General features: G+C 49.9%; 7 protein-coding genes across 7 annotated transcripts; 2 read left to right on the top strand and 5 right to left on the bottom strand.

Moving 5' to 3' along the window:
• Nucleotides 1–318: 318 nt before the first annotated feature.
• Nucleotides 319–1,859, top strand: FSUBG_10647 (DUF895 domain protein; the record flags this gene model as incomplete). The annotated part of the gene is made up of 4 exons (XM_036675245.1): nt 319–502; nt 546–857; nt 905–1,526; nt 1,574–1,859. The coding sequence occupies 4 exons, from the start codon at nt 319–321 to the stop codon at nt 1,857–1,859; spliced, it is 1,404 nt and encodes a 467-aa protein (XP_036533862.1).
• Nucleotides 1,860–2,185: 326 nt separating this feature from the next.
• Nucleotides 2,186–5,009, bottom strand: FSUBG_10646 (integral membrane protein PTH11; the record flags this gene model as incomplete). The annotated part of the gene is made up of 8 exons (XM_036675244.1): nt 2,186–2,263; nt 2,311–2,464; nt 2,508–2,868; nt 3,538–3,929; nt 3,973–4,125; nt 4,170–4,689; nt 4,735–4,870; nt 4,914–5,009. The coding sequence occupies 8 exons, from the start codon at nt 5,007–5,009 to the stop codon at nt 2,186–2,188; spliced, it is 1,890 nt and encodes a 629-aa protein (XP_036533861.1).
• A 2,866-nt stretch (nt 5,010–7,875) lies between these two features.
• On the top strand, nt 7,876–8,406 carry FSUBG_10645 (yjlB; the record flags this gene model as incomplete). Its single annotated transcript, XM_036675243.1, has 1 exon — nt 7,876–8,406. The coding sequence occupies one exon, from the start codon at nt 7,876–7,878 to the stop codon at nt 8,404–8,406; it is 531 nt and encodes a 176-aa protein (XP_036533860.1).
• Nucleotides 8,407–8,568: 162 nt separating this feature from the next.
• Nucleotides 8,569–9,840, bottom strand: FSUBG_10644 (TGF beta induced ig-h3 precursor; the record flags this gene model as incomplete). Its single annotated transcript, XM_036675242.1, has 4 exons — nt 8,569–8,812; nt 8,858–9,285; nt 9,332–9,678; nt 9,726–9,840. The coding sequence occupies 4 exons, from the start codon at nt 9,838–9,840 to the stop codon at nt 8,569–8,571; spliced, it is 1,134 nt and encodes a 377-aa protein (XP_036533859.1).
• Nucleotides 9,841–10,833: 993 nt separating this feature from the next.
• FSUBG_10643 (cyclin H) lies at nt 10,834–11,923 on the bottom strand (the record flags this gene model as incomplete). The annotated part of the gene is made up of 2 exons (XM_036675241.1): nt 10,834–11,058; nt 11,102–11,923. The coding sequence occupies 2 exons, from the start codon at nt 11,921–11,923 to the stop codon at nt 10,834–10,836; spliced, it is 1,047 nt and encodes a 348-aa protein (XP_036533858.1).
• Nucleotides 11,924–12,200: 277 nt separating this feature from the next.
• Nucleotides 12,201–13,507, bottom strand: FSUBG_10642 (acyltransferase; the record flags this gene model as incomplete). The annotated part of the gene is made up of 3 exons (XM_036675240.1): nt 12,201–13,001; nt 13,047–13,333; nt 13,381–13,507. 3 exons carry the CDS (start codon nt 13,505–13,507, stop codon nt 12,201–12,203), a joined length of 1,215 nt encoding a protein of 404 aa, XP_036533857.1.
• A 2,371-nt stretch (nt 13,508–15,878) lies between these two features.
• FSUBG_10641 (uncharacterized protein) lies at nt 15,879–17,230 on the bottom strand (the record flags this gene model as incomplete). Its single annotated transcript, XM_036675239.1, has 2 exons — nt 15,879–16,978; nt 17,023–17,230. The coding sequence occupies 2 exons, from the start codon at nt 17,228–17,230 to the stop codon at nt 15,879–15,881; spliced, it is 1,308 nt and encodes a 435-aa protein (XP_036533856.1).
• Nucleotides 17,231–17,591: the final 361 nt, after the last annotated feature.

Genomic DNA, 17,591 nt, shown 5'->3' with positions numbered 1-17,591 from the left:
GCATACAGTTATCGATAAGGTATATTACTTGCAGATGGCAGAGAACCTCAGATATCATGTCGCCATCGACCCTGTCAAGCACGAAATGAACGGACAATCGCAAAAAGTGGAAATGGCCACTGACTATATCGTCGGGCAACATGCGATTCTAGCCTGTTTCGGAAGAGTTGAGCACTAACCTTGTTCTCAATCCACAATTGATACTCCATTGATGAAAATCTTGTGAAAGAATGGCGATATGAGAGGGGTTTATAAGAGGTGAGGGCTGCAAATATTCTGAATTGAGTTTTGGATCTAGATCTTTGAGTCCGTGTCAAAATGTCGTCCAACGCTGTGATCGAATCGGGCAGCGATAAAGATGTCAAGGATGTCACTGAACAGAGCATCGAGCAGTCTAAGCCCGTATCTCGGTTTACACGATGGTATCGCAGTCCTTTATTCAATGTCATCATCGTTGGTCTCATCTCCTTCACCCAACCCGGAATCTGGAATGCCCTCAACAGTATGTCTACCATCTGTTCACTTTACATCGCTGACGATTGTAGATACCGGCGCCGGTGGTCAGCAGGAACCATACCTTGTCAATGGCGCCAACTCGCTCACTTTTGGCATCATGGTCTTTGGTTGTTCCATCTTCAGTATCCTCGCCAATAAGATTGGTCTGAAGTGGGTTCTTGTTATCGGCACCCTTGGATACGCACCCTATTCTGCAGCGCTCTACACCAACAACAGATATGGTGTTGAGTGGTTTGTTCTCTTCGGTGGTGCTACTTGTGGTATTGCTGCTTCTGCGCTTTGGGCTTCGGAGGGTGCTATTGCTTTGGGATATGGCGATGTCAAGGATCGTGGAAAATTCAGTAAGTGGTATGAGCTGATCGTGAAGTTACTGTGCTAACCCTTGTAGCTGGAATTTGGCTTGGCCTTCGTGAGCTTGGTCAACTCATTGGCTCTTCCATTCAGCTCTCACTCAATGTCGAGTCTGGAAAGAAAGGCCGTGTTGGATACACCACTTATCTGGTCCTCATCGCTCTCCAATGCCTCGGTCTTCCTCTCGCCCTTCTCATCTCACCTCCCAACAAAGTCATCCGCCCTGATGGTTCCAAGTTGCCTCACACCCAGACCAACAAGAGTATCAAGGAACAATGCAGACGATGGGGTGCTCTCATCAAGCGCAAGCAGTTCTTCCTCTTGATTCCTATTCTCGTTGGTTTCAACTGGAACAGCACGTACCTGGGAATTTATCTCGTCAACTACTTTTCCGTCCGAGCTCGTGCTTTGGCGTCGTTGACTTCGGGTATTGCTGCTACCGGTGCCAACATCTTCTGGGGTTGGTTCTTTGATCTCAAGTATTTTAGCCGACCTCAGCTTGCTAGGATTACTTGGGTGTTCTTGGCTGTTACTATGACTGCTCTGTTTGGTTGGCAATTTGCTATGGAGTTGGAGTATCGTAACGCCAATCCTGCTGTGACTCTCGATTGGGACCTCCCTGGCTTCGGTCGTGGATTTGCTGTCCAAGTCCTTCTTCGGTATGTCTACATCTGCTATACTAGCAAAACAAGTGCTAACAAATCAGATTCATGAATGAATCTCACTACATGTTTGTATACTGGATTATCGGAACTTTCTTCGAGGACGTGGAGACCCTAACTCTCGCTGTCGGCTTAGTCCGATCTTTCGAGTCTCTTGGATCATGCTTGGCATTTGGTGTTGGTGCTGCCAAGGTCCCATCTCTCACCAACCTCATCGTCGCCTTTGCCATGTTCTGCATCTCTCTCCCTTCAACATCCTTTGCCGTTTTCCTTGTACCTGAGCGCCCGGCAAACCATGTGCTTGACAAGGATAACGAGTCTGAGGAGTAGTTTGGACTTCATAGCTAGACTTGAAATAAGATTTTGAATCTCTCCTACTATGTACTCCGGGTCCAGTTACCTAAAGCGTATCTAATTGGCAGTGGATCCGATCGATCGTGATCAGATGCAGGGTCGCGGCACAAGATCTTTCGGAATGAATAAGGAAGTCGCTTAATTACGAGTGATCCAGAAGAGGAAGTTGACAGTGTTTAGAAATGTGCCAGAAAGCCAAGCAAGTATATATGCTTGCCAAGCCATCTGCACTGTCATATCTTAGGGGCATGGGTCATAGGGCTGAACATCTAAGCACATGAGACGGCGGCCAACTGAAGCATTCATGACAATGATACAGTCGAATCCTTGAATTTAAATGAAGCCAATTCAACGACGAAATCAAGACCTCCTCCGAGTCCCTGTACTGTATTGTTCCATTCTTGAACGCCCGGACCAGTCCTCGCACCTTGTGCTGCAAAGGAGTGATGTTTCTCAACTGCAGAAACTTGCGAACTAGCTGAGCAGCGATAACGAAAGCTCCCGTAACAGCACCAATCTTGAAAAAGACAGATGGATCACCTTGCGGGGTGGCATATGGCAAGGTGAGGCAAAATGCCGTCCTACACTTGTAAGCGATGAACCTAACAGGGCTAAGATACATACCATGCAACGACGAGTGGAGATACAGCCTTGATGTAAGGCCGCTCCTCTTGTTTGATCCGTCCAAGAATGTCGTCGAGCTTCACAAGATCATGTATAGCGTTAGTTTGCGAGAGTCGTGCATTCTGATCTGCTTCTGAGCCCCGGGACTTGAGGGGTCTAGCGTAAAGTCCAGGAAGATCCTTTTGGATCTTTTCATGTCCGACATACTCGAAATATTTCCTCAAGTGGCCATTTGCGGATTCTCTGCGAGTTTCAAACTGCCGAAACACATTGCAGTCATGGTCGATCTGTGAAATTTGTGATAATGGCGGAATGGTGATGGCCGCTCCCTCAATACAAGAGCTGCCCATGTTGCCTTTGACTTTTTGAATGTTTTTTGTTGTTTGGTTTACTTTCAGACTTGTCCTCGATGGAAACAAAAGTGAAAGTGTGCCCTTTAGATACGATGCGTTGCAAGCATGAGCTGAACTGACCAGAAAGCAACAGGGATTTATGCATCTTGATTGGCTGTACAAAGAACAATAGCTCGTTTACACTCATAATTTGGTTGATTCTGATATTATTCTCAAGACAATGCAAAGTGGCGTCGAACTAGTCGCAGAAGTGCCGTTTGTGCGTTAACATCACCAGGGCTACCGTTGAATGAAATTCGAGGAGTTTGAGGGAATGGGCTTCAAACTTCTCCTCAAATAATATCCGCATAACTGTAGATTTCATTTCTATGACCATCTTTGTGAAGCACGATAAAGTCTATCGCCAAAATGGGTTGAGCTGATAAGTTACCCTCAGATCGCTGTGACTCAACCAACAAAGACGCCATTTCAGTACATTTGATTGATCGTGTGCATTGACCCTATGACGTGTTTGGTCTAGGCTCTTCAAGAAGTCAGATCAGATGACATGTACAGTATGTTAAGAATGTATTCATTAGTTTGCTATAAAGGTATCAATCAACTATCGTACTACAAAGACCTATCGCTCGGACTTTCGGATCTCATCTGAGTCGTAACTTGCGTCTTGTTAAACTTACTCTCCCCATTAACAAGACTCTGCTCGTCATTCTCACTGTACTGCACATGAAACGTCCTCTGCAACTCAATACCTCCATGCTCAGGCGTATGTATAGAGTCACCCGTATGAGATGGCAACTCCACGCGAGCACGACTTCGACTCATAATATGTGATTTCCGTCCGTAATGTTCTCCGTAGTTGTTGTACTTGCTCGAATCGTAGGATGAGCCTCCAAGAGAGGGGAACAGACGCACGAGAATGACTCGAAGAGCCGGCATGGATGCGCAGATGATACCGACGTTGATTTCAACTGTTGACCAGATGGAGATGTCAGTTTGGTCATATGTCGGGTTGTGAGATGAGCCGAGATCGACGAGGAATTGCAGACGAATGATGCTCACGACGGTGACACTGAAAAGTTAGCTGGGCTCGTTGAAATTGGCGGATGACTTACAAAGTTCCGACGATAAACATGGCAGCGACACCAATCTTCTTTTTCCAATGCAGTTTGAGTTTTCGGAGATACCACATTGGAACTGCAAGCATCCATACATCCACAGCGACACTGATAGATGCATTGGCCCAGCCGATGGCAGTTGAGTTCATGCTGATACTGTTAGCCAAGTCCGACAATCACAATTATCAACATACCATGTTCCCTTGTGCTCTCCATCCCAATTCAACCAAAAGTAGCTCACAGGCGTACACTGAAACGCCGCCAAAAACATAAACAAGACACCAAAAACACTATTGAAAATAATAGTCCCCCAGAGTAACTTTTGCGCATTCCCCGGAAAGATCCTCAGGTAAAAGAACAACAACGACGTCTTGAGCAGCGAAACCTGCGCAAAGTAGAATACCTCGAGCAACCAAAAGTAAAACCCAAACTTTGTTATGTCGTCAAACTCTAGCGTCCAGATATCGCGGCCTTCTCCGTGCCCGGCGGTTCCGTGGATGTTCATGGCTGTGGAGGGCATGCCGATGAAGAGCGTGAGCACGATGAAGAGATCGTCGAGGCCGAGTTCGGTCTTGGTGAAGAAGAATTTGGACCAGAGACGCAGGGCGGTCGCGACGCCGGATATCACGCCGAGGACGATTGTGACGTTGATGAAGATGGGGGTCTTGTTTCGCACGGGGACTTCGCAGTAGGTGTATGTCATGTTGAGCGTTGCTGTTCATGTTAGAGAGATGCGATGGTAGAGAAGGGTCGACGTACTCAGACTATCTCTGACGTGACATGCTTGGGCAGCGCATGCCTCTGCAGTCTGGATGATGACTTGGGTCGAGCACACGCATTTCACATCGGTCGAGTTACAGTCCGACTTTTTGATGGCATCTTCATAACAAGGAGCCTGCAATGTTAGCACACACCGACCAATTGATGGATAAACTCACTGCACAGGCAGGCAGATTGGTCAACAACTCTTTTGTTGCATCCGCTGCCGCTACCAGGGGCACAAAGACCACCAGAAAAGGCACAATCCACTTCATATTGATCGACAAGCGTTTTACAAGGAGGACGACCCGCGTGTGCGGACCCCAAGGGATATTTAACAGATTTGACTTCGGGGCAGAAGTAGGGGTTCTCTCTCTTAAACCTGGGCCTTACAGTCATCGTCTCAAGGGATCAGCGCAACCCCACTGCGTTCGTCCCGTCAATTTGGAAGGGAGTTAAAACATGGATGATCCGGATTCTTCCAGATACAGCGTCACATCGGTCCCCTGTAGGGGCTAATAACTTTAGTGTATTAATTGGCGCAGGCTCAGGTTTGTTTGGGGCATCTCGTAACTTGGATTGTCACTGGGCTTGGTACATAATTTAGTTTGGGCTGAAATATCAGGTACATCACTAATCGGCATGGGACTGCCGGCTTCGGTAGCCTCCTTTTCGTGGTCAGAAAGAGACCGGAGTTTCAAGTCGTGGAAGAGGTCCCCAATTCTGGAAGGTCGTCTCTAGTCTAGAGCAAAGGATCCTTGGCTCTTGGATTTTAGTCAATCAGCTTGGCATGTGCCAACGGCCCGATCCCTGTCGCGCCAAGGATTGGCTGGGCTGTAGGCGAAGATCATCTCGAGATTTCGTTCTAAATGTGAGAATGGAAATGATCAGCATAACCAACTCTTGACTTCGAGTCAGCCAAATGCATGATTTCTGCCACGGAATCGTTCCGTAACCAAAACGACGCCCCCTTTATTCCTGAATTTTTGTGCCTCATCAGAACTCAAATCTGCCTGGTAAAACTCGGGTTAGCTTGGTCCGATCCTACCCCAGGTTTCAGCTCAACGCGGCAATTCAACCGAAGACGAGGGAAATTTCCAAAAGCTTATCATGAGAAGCAAGTAAACATTACATTGCCCCGAGCGCCGTCTATTCTCACATGTAATTTAATAGCTTCGGACGATTGAACAGAATAGGTTCGCTCTCGGGAAACAAGGTTTCTCGTACTATTGTAGCGTTTTGCGGAGGTGATCCATTTCCATCCTCGCCTCGGTGAAGCTATCGAAAATAGAAGCTAAGACCTGTCCAGACCACTAGCCTTGTAGCTAGGTAGTCATGATCCTAGGGCTGTTACATCAACGGTCACTAACGAATCTGGCAGAAAGAGTTCTGTCATCGATGGAGTAGTTGACTTGGCAATGATTAATCCCTTCTCCACTTGAGTAGTTATCATTTGACTATAATTATGTTACTTCGCCCGTGGTTTGTTGGCTTTAATGTTTTGTAGGCCTCCATCGGCATGGGTTACTTGCATATCACCCTTGCCATCGCTAGAAATGCAACCTCGACTGATGCACTGTTCACCCCTGATTGTTTGACAACGTGTTCTAGATTGCTTGCAGGTGTTCCATGTGGTCAAAACCCCTGCGTCTGTCAGTGGCCATGAAGCAGATCTGGTAAGCATCTCGCGTGGCGTTGACACATTGCGCAGAGCGTTCGCTGTTATTCCACCTTCAAAGCTACGCTCAATGACCTGCCGAAAAGCTTTGGCCTCGAAAATACGCAGATTGTTCCTTTCTGAAGTATCTTGTCCGGGTGGGTAAGAAGCATATCGTCGCGGATAGTAGATCTAGCAAGTCTGGATGTTGTTTGGTTGCATTGAGGATTGACGCAATGCAGCACATGACTATGTTGTTTCAATGCAGCGATAAGGTTACCTGTTCCAGTGATTGAGTCATGAAGGCGATTAATGCCTCCTGTACCGGATAACAGGATCCAAGCTCGACTTTGACATCGTCAAGAATCGAGCGATAGTCGCCGGGGAATCTGCGAGCTTTACAGGGACTTATTGATAAACCCAGGCGGATATTTCAAATCTGCTTTCCGATTCGTCGTATAGTCAATCTAGTGAATTGATACCCGGGGGATAGTCCGCTATCATCCAGCTCACCCTGTTCCTAATGACCGTATTCCAGCCAATCTCATAGACTATGCACTGTCCTCCATTGCGTTAAGCTTAATTACATACAGCCTAATCTCGAGTATCCTGTCGGGAGCTCATAGCTTTCGTCCAAGCTTTTGACAGATGTCAAGGGCCTCAACACATCCTCTCAGATAACTTCGATGCTGATTCCGCTCTAGGGGGACTGCCCGTACATAGCGGATATTGGGGCTTCGTTCTTGACAAGCGACCCGCAACGTTTTTCTGACCTCATTACTTGGTTTCTGGCCTGTCTCTTCTTTCAAGAATTTTCAGGCTTATGGGACTCTCATGTTTCTTGAGCTGTCTAGGTAGTATTTTATGAGTTCGTGAATTGAATCCGTTACGATCGCATCTTGCGCTCCATGAAATGGCATAAGTTACGAATAGTTTCTCTTTACAAACTATCATGGTGGCTTTTCTGGAAATTCCACTGCTTTACGAAAGAAATGACACCATACCATTCTTCTGGTCAGGCTCGGGGCATGGCCCCTGCTTTAGAGGCGGCTCGTAAACTATCCATAGAGACGTCTTAGTTATATATGAGTTCCGGTGAGCATGGAATTATAATATTGCCTACAGGTATCGTCAAGGTTGATTATGCCCAGCCGGACAAAGCGGACTTGGCCGGATCGATACCGGAAGCCTCCCCGGGCCGCCACGTGGGTCCCGATCGTGGGGAAGCGCCAATGCTTGGTCCCGGGTAGGTATCGTATTTTATTATTGAGTTCTGTTATCGATCGATAATCGAGTGTACTGTGTGTGGGTGAGTTGAGACGCTGGAGAGCTTGTCAATATGTGATGGTGATTGCTTCATCGACCTACCCTAAAGATGGAATAGTGACGTCAGGTGGAATCGTTGCTTCATACATCAACAGCTCAATAACATCACAGCATTGCCCAGTACACACCTTCAATACACTACAGTTGAACCAGTAACAATGTCTCTAACACCGCGCTCATCTCTTCGCGCCTCCAAGCATCTCATCCCATCTCACAACCTAATCCCCAATTGCAGCATCCACCAAAAACCCCTTCTTCACTACCACGCCGCCTTCAAGCCCCCCATAACCGCATCAAACATCGAAGCGCACCTAACCTCAATCAACGTGGTAACACCACAGTGGCGCTACACCATGTACTCCCAAACACACTTCCACAGTACAACCCACGAGGTCCTCTGCATAAGCCACGGCAGAGCCCGCTTATGCTTTGGTGGCGAGGACAATGAGGGGAGGGTTGAGCCGGTGGTGGAAACGGGCGATGTTGTTATTGTGCCCGCGGGAGTGGGGCATCGGCTGTTGGAGGATCTGGACGGCGGGTTTGAGATGGTGGGGAGTTATCCAAAGGGTTACGATTGGGACATGTGCTATGGGAAGAAGGGCGAGGAGGGCAAGGTGAAAGCTATTAAGAACGTCGAGTGGTTTCGGAAAGATCCTATCTACGGCGAAGGGCCTGCTACTGAGGTTTAACGAGTCATGCTTGTGGCATGTGCCGTGGCTTCGGAAGCATCGACGATTAAACTTTCACTGCAAGGCACAAGCCGTGGGTCAAATCATGTATTCAATCCCTCATTACTATCGTCCATTAATCCATACCATTTACATAACCATTAACCATTAATCCGACCAAGCTTAGAAGTTCATGACAAGGGCAGCACCACCGAAAAGGGCACCGAGCGCAATGGCAGCAGTGGCCTGGGCAGCGCCTTCAGTGGAGGTCGAAGGCGACAGGCCAGTGGCCGCAGCAGTGTTTGTGTTCTCGGGAACTCCCGATGTGAAGGGGATGTCGCTGACGGAGCTGGCGCCGGAGAAAGCGGCCTCCTGGGTGCTGGCGGTGGGGTTGGCAGTGGCAGAAGGCTTGTCGGGGTTGAGGACACTGAAGATGTTAGTTGGGTTTGTGAAAGCGGATGGAATGACTTACGCATCAATGACATGAACGACACCGTTGGCGATGAGGACATCAGGGACAATGACCTTGGCCTCGTTGACAAAGACGGTGCCGTTGTGGATGACAATGTTAAGCTTCTCACCCTCAGAAGTGGTGAGGGAACCGTTCTTGAGGGTGGAGCTGTAGCCAAGAGTGTTGTTGACAACGTGGTACTTGAGAATGCTCTCAAGATCAGACTCGCTCAAGTTGGAGAGGACAGAACCAATGTTGGCAAAGGCGCTGTTGCTAGGAGCAAAGATAGTGACATTCTTCTCATTGGTGAGGTTTGTGACGAGCTTTGACTCCATGAGAGCGCCAGCAACGGCGGAGAGATTGGCGGCAATGGCCGTGTCAGAAAGGTTCTTGGGAACGGCAAGGACCTTGTTGATGATGTGAATGACACCACCAGTGAAGTTGAGGTCCTGAGCGTGTTAGTGAGTGGTATGATTGATCAATTGGATGACTTACAGCCTTGGTGACGTTGGACTGTTGGCGGAAACCACTGTAGAAGCTGACGGTGTCGCCCATGGCCATGGCCTCGACACGCTGTCCACCGGTGACATTGGCATATGTCGCGTTGTTGAGGAGCGTGGGGACAAAAGCGGCAGTGTCGCTGATGTTGCTGGCATAGTAGGTGCCGTTGAGAACGTGGTACTGGAGGATAGCAGCGATGGAGCTGGGGTCATTCGCGACCATGCGGGCGACAGCGGTGTCATTGAGGAGCTCCTTGATGGCATCGTTGCTTGGGGCCAAGATGGTGACATTCCTGAGACGGCCAAGGTCTCTGAGAAGACTGGGCTGGGCACCAAGAAGGCCTACACGGTCAGCTTGCATCGACAGATGAGATACAATAACAACATACCGCTGAGCTCAGAGAGGGTAGAGTTCTCAGAGGCAAGAGCAGCAGTGAGATTGACACGGCTCTGGGCGGTAGCGTAGCCCGAGAGGGCGAGGGTGACAAGAGACTGCAGCTTCATTTTGATGATCGACTAGACAGAGTTAATCTTGGATAAACAACACGAACCCGAGACCAAAACACGGGGGGAACACACAGCTTAAGAACTCCTCGAGACACAAGCTCGCGGCAGCATCCTGGCCAATTGGTAAAGCTTCGCCCAGCACGAGCCCCCCCTCGCGAGACCAGACTCAAAACAGAGTCAATGACATAGACCAAGAGCTCAGGCGTCATCAATGGCCAGAATGGTGAAGTGCTACTCAGCCCACGCCAAGGCTCTTGGTCTGAGACGAGGTCAAGGGTGAAGAGACTCTGCTCTGTCGTGGCTTGCCGTGTGCCGAAAGCCGGGGAAGCTGTGCCTCCGGGAGTTGCAGTTTGGAGTCGCACCATGGAAGAGACGTGCATTCAATTGGACAAGGCGAGAGATTTCCATTTGCTACTGTAACTAGTCCTGCCTCGTATCGAACCTGAACCTGAGAAAAAAGCCTGTTTGGTGTATCGGTTCAAGGCGAACCGCGTAACAGACAACCTACAGAGTTTCAATAGCTTCATTCTCCCGCTGGTAATATCCGGAAAATCTCATTGGGCTTGGAGTCAATTCGGACTAGGCTGCAAGCTTCCTCAGCCCGGATCCCCACACTCCACAGCCGATCGGGTATCGTGATATCGTCATAGATATTTATTAAGGCATCGCCCAACAGAACAGCTCAGTTTTCAGCACGGCCGACCTTTTGTTTTGACTGATTCTCACTCAATTGAAGACGCTGCCAAGGCGCTCGGCACTGCTAGCGTTGAATTCCAGCTGTTTCATAGGGTGATGAAGAGCTCCCTTGACTGTGAATCGGCCAATGCAACGCCCGGGGTAAGAAGGGATGTTGATCAGCTCATGCATCGGTGAAAAATGGCCGGACATGGTACAGAGTCCAGACTGTCGCAGAGTTTGGCAAGATTGTTGGCAGATGCCGATTGGTTTGGGCGTTGGGCGAAAGGATTGTTCACCAATTGACTGGGCAACTCAGAGAGGAGGTCCAAACGGATCGGCGTTTTCCAGTTTCACTCTCTTTGTCTCTCGGAGATCATCCCCAAATACTGTGCCGTCCTCGTTGGCTGCTGCCTTCTTCTCTTTGTTCATAACTTGTTCTCGTCTCGCTCGCTGAAGATTAACCAGGTTCGCTCGATCGGGATCACGACACTTCTGCAGCTTCTTTCGGAGTGGTTTCATCGCTTTGACAATCTCGGGCTACTCCTGTCAGTATGGTTCGGGCAACAAGCTGCAAACGTACCGTTCCCCAATACTCTGTCATTCTCTCGGGAGGTTCCTCTTCAAGCATCTTGCGGCAGCCGTCTACAGCTCCTAGAATCTTGTCTCGCATGTTTGCAAATGCTGATTCCTGACTAGCGTTCGCGCCTTGACCAGGAGTCGGGATCAAAGTGTCGAGCAGTCCATGATCTACCATGGAAAGCGCCGCCATCATGATTTGACTCGGCGCATAGTGGAAATATGCGTCTGTTACCAGAGGACTGAACTTGAGAATGTCTCGCGCGCGGGCATGCGCCTTGTTGATTCGCGTTTCTTCGTCCGGTAGCCTCCTTCTTAACTCCAAGATGGCACCCTCGAGTGCTCTGAACGGATGTCGCACATCAAAAGCAAAGCGGATTCCCTGACAGAGAAGAAACTCTCCCGCTAGAATCTGCTCGCCTGTTGTGGCTGGGAACTTTTCCGAAAAGGCATTTAGCTTGTAGAAGAAACCTTCAGCCTTGCATCCGAAGAAGAGTGATGTTTTGAGGAGGTCGGTCGCAGGGTATGTCATGACAGAGTTGGTCACGTAGAATCGTCGCAGAAAGATGGCGGCCGTCGCTCGAATCTCAGTAGGAAGCTCGCAGAATGAAGCCGCGCGAATAAGCTCGACGGTGAAGAACTTGACGAGGCGTATCTCTTCATCGGGGGTGAGGAAATCGGGCGGAGGATCTGTCGCAAGTCGAGGAGCGATCTGTTCTCGAGCGAGGGAGTTTGTTTTTGCGCGCAGTTCTTGTAGGTTCGCCGGCGTGAACGACCAGAGCCGATATTGGCTCGACTGCCTGTAGCGCTCGTCTTCTGTCGCCATTTTGTTGTTGTGAAAGATGATGCGGAACACAGATGCTGCGATGGAGCTGCCTTCCACTTGTTTTGGGTGTCACGTGACCTTATCTTATCGAAGTGATCGCCAGGGACCGCACCTCATTAAAATAGCCTCACATTCAAGCTCAATTGTGAATTTGCCTACCAAATGAACTCAAGCTCAATTCATCAATTACAGACGCATTCGCGTACAGACTCTATTGTCCAAATCAAATCCAAACGCCAGCCAGATACCAGATTTACCAATTGACTCATAAAATCCATCAATATCCCAAGTTCTCCCTTCTTGTAGGAGGAGGAGGCGGAGGCTTCTTGGCCCGGTTGGGCGGGGGAGGCGGTGGCTTCTTTCCAAGAGCCAGGCCGCTTGTGCTTCGGCTTAGACTTCCATAGCTAGTTGCAGGGCTGGCAGCGCGATGTTCCCAGTCTGGGCTGCCGCTTCTGCTCGTTGAAACATCGTCAGAGAACACATCGTCATGGCGTCCGTATGAACCGCTGTCAGTAGCAACGCGAGCAAGAGGAGCACCTGGAACTCTGAGATTGGCTAGTGGTGTAGCTGTAGATGAGGAGCGGCCTTCAAATGTTGAGGCGCGTCCAATCGGGGGTCGTGGAGGTTGGGGAGGGGGAGGCGCAAGACGGCTTCCAGGGGAACGGGTGGGAATGCGAGCCGATTCTTGTCCGGCCTCTGGCTCCTCGTAGACCGCCTGATGGCGAGGCTCTTGCCAAGAACGAGCGGTGTTTGATCGGCTTCGACCGATCTTGGGAGCACTGGTAGGCGAAGACGAAGCTCCAGCCCAGTTCTGACGAACACGGCGCAACTCTTCGGCGCAGCGCTCATGGTAATCGAGCTCAGCGTCGAGAAATTGGGTCAGGGATGTAATGTTGTCCACCTCGGATTCCTTGATGTCCTGCATACGACGAAGGACATCTTCGCTGGTCTCTTCGAATTTGGCCTTGTTCATGCGAACTTCTTCCTCGATGCGGAAATCGTCACGGCGGGCCTTTTGCAGCTTGTTGGTGCTGGCGTCGTAGGCGAGACGGCGGTTCTCAAGCTTCTTGCGGGCGTTCTACTGTTGTTAGCGGGCGTATCATAAAGCAATCGATTGACATACCTGGTACTCTCGCATCATTGCCAGACTCCTCTCGAGGTTGTCCAACCAAGTGGCATTGGCGCAGTCCACGTAGGAATCTTGGATGCCACCAATGCGCTCGTTGGCGCGACCCAAGGACAGCAGGCAGTTTCCGAACTCGGATTCTTGCTCGAAATCCTCGCCGTGGGTAGCCATTGTACGGCCAAGAGCCGCCATGGGAGTGCCGCGCTCCTTGTTATCCAAAAGCTCATTGCGTTGGGACAACCATTTAACGTAGCCGCTCATAGACCGTTGCATGCGCTCCATGCCTGGGATCGTTAGCCGTCGAAAAGTTAATGATCCACGGGGAACAAACCGTCTTGTCGGAGGGCCATTTCAGTCTCGAGATTCTTGAACTCGTCAGAATGAGCCGTCCGGGCTTCACCACCCATCTTCTCACCGGCCCATTGGAAGGCTCGGTCAATCTTCTTTGTGAAATTCATATTGACTCGTTCGGTATCGTGATGTCGGATCCAGTCCGATAGTTATTCGCGGGGTCGTCTGGCGCCGTCGCTACTATGCTTTGAAAAGTATAACGAGGGACAGAGGCAGGTTGTAGAAGTAAAAGAAAGAGTTCTTGAGAGCGAGAGACGGGGTAATGAATGATTACAGAGGACGAACAAGGGGTAGAAGAGGGATGGGATGCTGGGGTGGCGAACAGTTGGGGCGTATGATGGAAAAGGACACGACCTTGAAGGTCTTGACGGAATCCAAACCAAACCAATCCTTGACTGGTTCTGGTGATGCGACCTCAAGCCCGTTGGGAGTGAGCCGTCTTCAGGGGTGCTTGTAGTGGTGTGGAGGTGAGGTTGGGGAGCCCAGCCCCGAGCTTTAAGGGAAAGCCCCCTGAAAGTTCCCAAGCTACAGTGCGTTGCAGTAGTTTAGCTTATCTTATCGCCCTGCAGAGGGCAGTGAACTCAACTCAGTGGGGACCGAAAAAAGTCTCAGGAATTGCATTCATTTTTATGAAACAGCGCCCGAGCAAACAAAGCGAATTATTGAAACAGCAATTACAGGTGACGTTTACTATTGAGTCTGTGGAATCCTGATCACGTCTGACAAGGAGAGACGTGGTGCCATGGGCAGGCGATGGGAAAGCCAAGAATGGCATGAGAAATGAAATGCTGAGGCGAAATCGACCCCAAGATTTGGTCGAGGCAATTTTAGATTATAACCTACGGCGGGCACTTGACTGCTGGCTTGGCTGGACTGGACTGGCTGGGCTGGGCGCTTCGGCCATGGCGCGGCTAGAAAATTGATCTGTGGACCATACGATCTGGAGCATCGTGTAGAGATGACACGGTGACTGTATCGCGCTGACGTATTGTACAGTCAGAGTTTCTGAAAATAGGACGGACAATCGCTATAAGACGGCGTACGTGAGTCTGTAGTCGGAGCGAACCTGAGCGAAATGGATCCAATCCTGATACGAGTACGGATCAAATCTGTAACCACGTACTGGCGTCTTGGTGGCCCGTGTCTCCTATGGCCCCTGAGACAACGGCGCCAATAGCCTGCGGTACCGCTACACTAACTACGGGAACTGTCTCCGGCTGGGAAAGCCAAGTTGGTGATCCCCACCACGAGATAGCGAAATGGAACCTACGCCGTTTGTTCCTTTATCTGGAGCTTAACGACAAGGATAAATGATAAGTTATCGAATGCTACGAAGTATGTATATAGACCGCTATAATTCATTGATCATCCGTCAAATCAACCAAGATGCCATGCAACATGTTGTCCCCAAGTTGACCGCGACTTGAACTAAGGGAGAGACGAAAACTCTGAAAGCTTCTTTAAGCATACCATTCTCCATAAACTAACCTTACTAAAAAGGTTCGTCGTTGGAATAGTCGACACCACCATTTTTGACTCTTTCTCCTTCTCCTTCTCTCTCTGTCCGTCAATACCACCCACTGCTGATCTTAACAGCAGTGTCGGCCCGTCCAACCCATCACCATCCTCACACCTTTTCCCTTCTCACGTTACCCTCGCGTGCCCTGTTGAACCCCGCTTCAAAAGTACAGTATGTAAGAGCCGCAGGGCAGGTAAGTGATCGACCAGGTTCGACTCTATCGTTATCTTCGTTCTAGAAAAACCCCAACCTCCAGCCTCGTTAGGAATAGTTAGAACTGTGTGTCGCCTAAAAAGGGCCTCGCCCCCTCATTCTTGAACCGCTCCACTATATACGGGGGGCAGACATCCAGACCATTCCCACCAACGAGCTTGCGTAATGCTTCACGGGAGGAGGGGAAAAAAAGCACGCAAGACATTGGTTTTCCAATCCGGATACTGTGTGGTCTGTTACATTGAAGGGTACGACGACGATAGAGAAGCTTTTCCACTTGCCGATCTCTCGTCTGACACCAAGAAAAAGCTTGGCCTTGGGGATTCATGCGCTAATATGCCTGTGGACTCTTCTGGCTCAGACTTCCCCGGAATTCTGAGCGTGGCCCGATTTGGCGCGCGCCAGTATTGGATGATCCATATTTTCCATGAGGCAGTGCTATTTCTTGCTGTGATCTTCATTCATTGCGATCCGCGCTGGTGAAACGTACATGTGCGCCATTTGAGACAATTGCGTGGCACGAGTGATGTGATCTGTAGGGTATGGACGTATCGATTTCAAGGGTTGAGCAAGGGTGATACCATGATTGACGCCTGTCAGCATCCCTTGTCTCATCTGGAAGGTCCCTTATCCAGTTGACGATCTGTAACTCGGTATTTCGGTAAGAATGGCTACTGAAGGGTCTGTCTGTCAACATCAAGTACTCGCCAGGTACATCATGACATTCTCATCCCACCAGCCACTCCTCAGTATATACACTTTCCGCAATATCCGCACTCTTGATCACACGCAGCATAATCGCTGTCACTGTCACTATCCGATTGCGCCGCCATCAACTCTTCCTCGCGCTCCGAGTCCTCCGGATCCTTGTTCTCACTCCCCAACCAAGCCTCCCATTGCTTCCTGACAGGTTCAGACAAGACGTCACCTGCATCCGACAGCTGTTTGCGAATCTCGAGTGAACCGCCGTTAGACCATACGATCTCCAACTTACCGTCCTTTGACGCGTGGGCCTTGTCGATAATGAGGCGCAGGAGTGCAGCGAGACGCTTGAGCGATGGCTGGTTGAGATCCTGCCACTCGGTGATGTCGGCCTTGACATTCTTGATCTCAATGTTGGAGTCTCTGAAGAGACCTCTTTCGTGGTAGGCGAGGAGGAATTGCGTGACTTGAGCGACCCACAAGCGTGGAAGTTGGTCGCCGAGATGATCTTTTTCACGAGCCATGATTGATCGCGTCTTCAAGTCGAAGATGCTGCTTTGGGGGGCAGATTCGCCTCCATCTGACACTTTGAGCTTGCCAGGACCGTTTGACAGCGATTCAGTGATGCTGAGGCTTTCCAAATCGTCAAAAGCGTGTCCCTTGACGGTCTTTGCGACAGGACTGGACGAAATGTACCCATCGCCTTCGAATCGGACCATGAGATCAAGACCGCCGAATTGATATGAAAGGATTCGCTGATGGGAGGTCGAGCGCTTGACCGAAGAGTCCCACGTAGTGTACGCCTCTGGAAATGTATGCCCGAAGCCTCGCACGCCCTCAATCTTCTCACGAGGCGAATTCTCTCTGCGAATGAGATGGATAGTTTCGCCGACCTTCTCAACGAGGATGCGAAACGAGCGATCTAGATCAACACCTCGAGCAAAGCGCAAAAGGTTCCCGATCGTACTCCCGCATGCAACGATGTTGACCGGGATGGGGCTGGGATTCATCTTCATTACAGAGACAATTGCAGGCTCAAGAGGATGTTTGGGGTAAGCTGCTGCGTTGACATCGCGATAGTACTCGCCAGCGTCACCAGGCAGCTTGTTCGGGCCCTTGGGAGGCGTCCATCTTGGAGGTTGACCTGTACATGTTAGATTGGCTGTTTTTCTGGAGTGACTCACGTACCTGGGATGATGATCTCGGGAGAAGATGAGCTGATCCAGTTGTAGGATGAGATTACTTTGACGTTCTCAATCCCCACGTGGTCTACATCGCTCTTGAGGCTGTCTTGAGTGATGCGCTCAATTACATCTCCGAGTGGAGGTGCTGGTGATGAAGTCACAGGCGCGGATGCTCGCCATGCACGCGAACTTGTTTGACGGCGTCCGTACATCATGAAGTGAGTTTTATGAATGAGATGTGAGTGATAATAATATGCTATGGATGATGTAGTAAGGTCTGGGTGATTGAGGCTGATGAGAACGAGCAAGATGGGACAGACAACTCAATATATCCTCAGATGCCATTCACTTCCTCTGTGTAACACCAGGAGGCCTACCAGACAATCAATGGGAATATGTCACAGTGTCTGCCTAATTTCTGCATTAATTACACTTTGCCCATCCGTTGTTGGTCGTGACAATGTTGGCCCATTTCCCGACCGCTGCTGGGCTGTGTAGAGTAGGCATTCTTCATTCACGTCTCTCTGTCAGGGTATCGAAAACAAGGTATTAACCTTGAGAAAAGTGCATAAA

The sequence above is a fragment of the Fusarium subglutinans genome (assembly GCF_013396075.1).
Source record: "Fusarium subglutinans strain NRRL 66333 chromosome Unknown NRRL66333_c0000187, whole genome shotgun sequence".
NCBI lineage: Eukaryota > Fungi > Ascomycota > Sordariomycetes > Hypocreales > Nectriaceae > Fusarium > Fusarium subglutinans.
The sequence above is the reverse complement of the archived record's forward strand: the minus strand, read 5'-3'. Positions and strand labels throughout refer to the sequence as shown.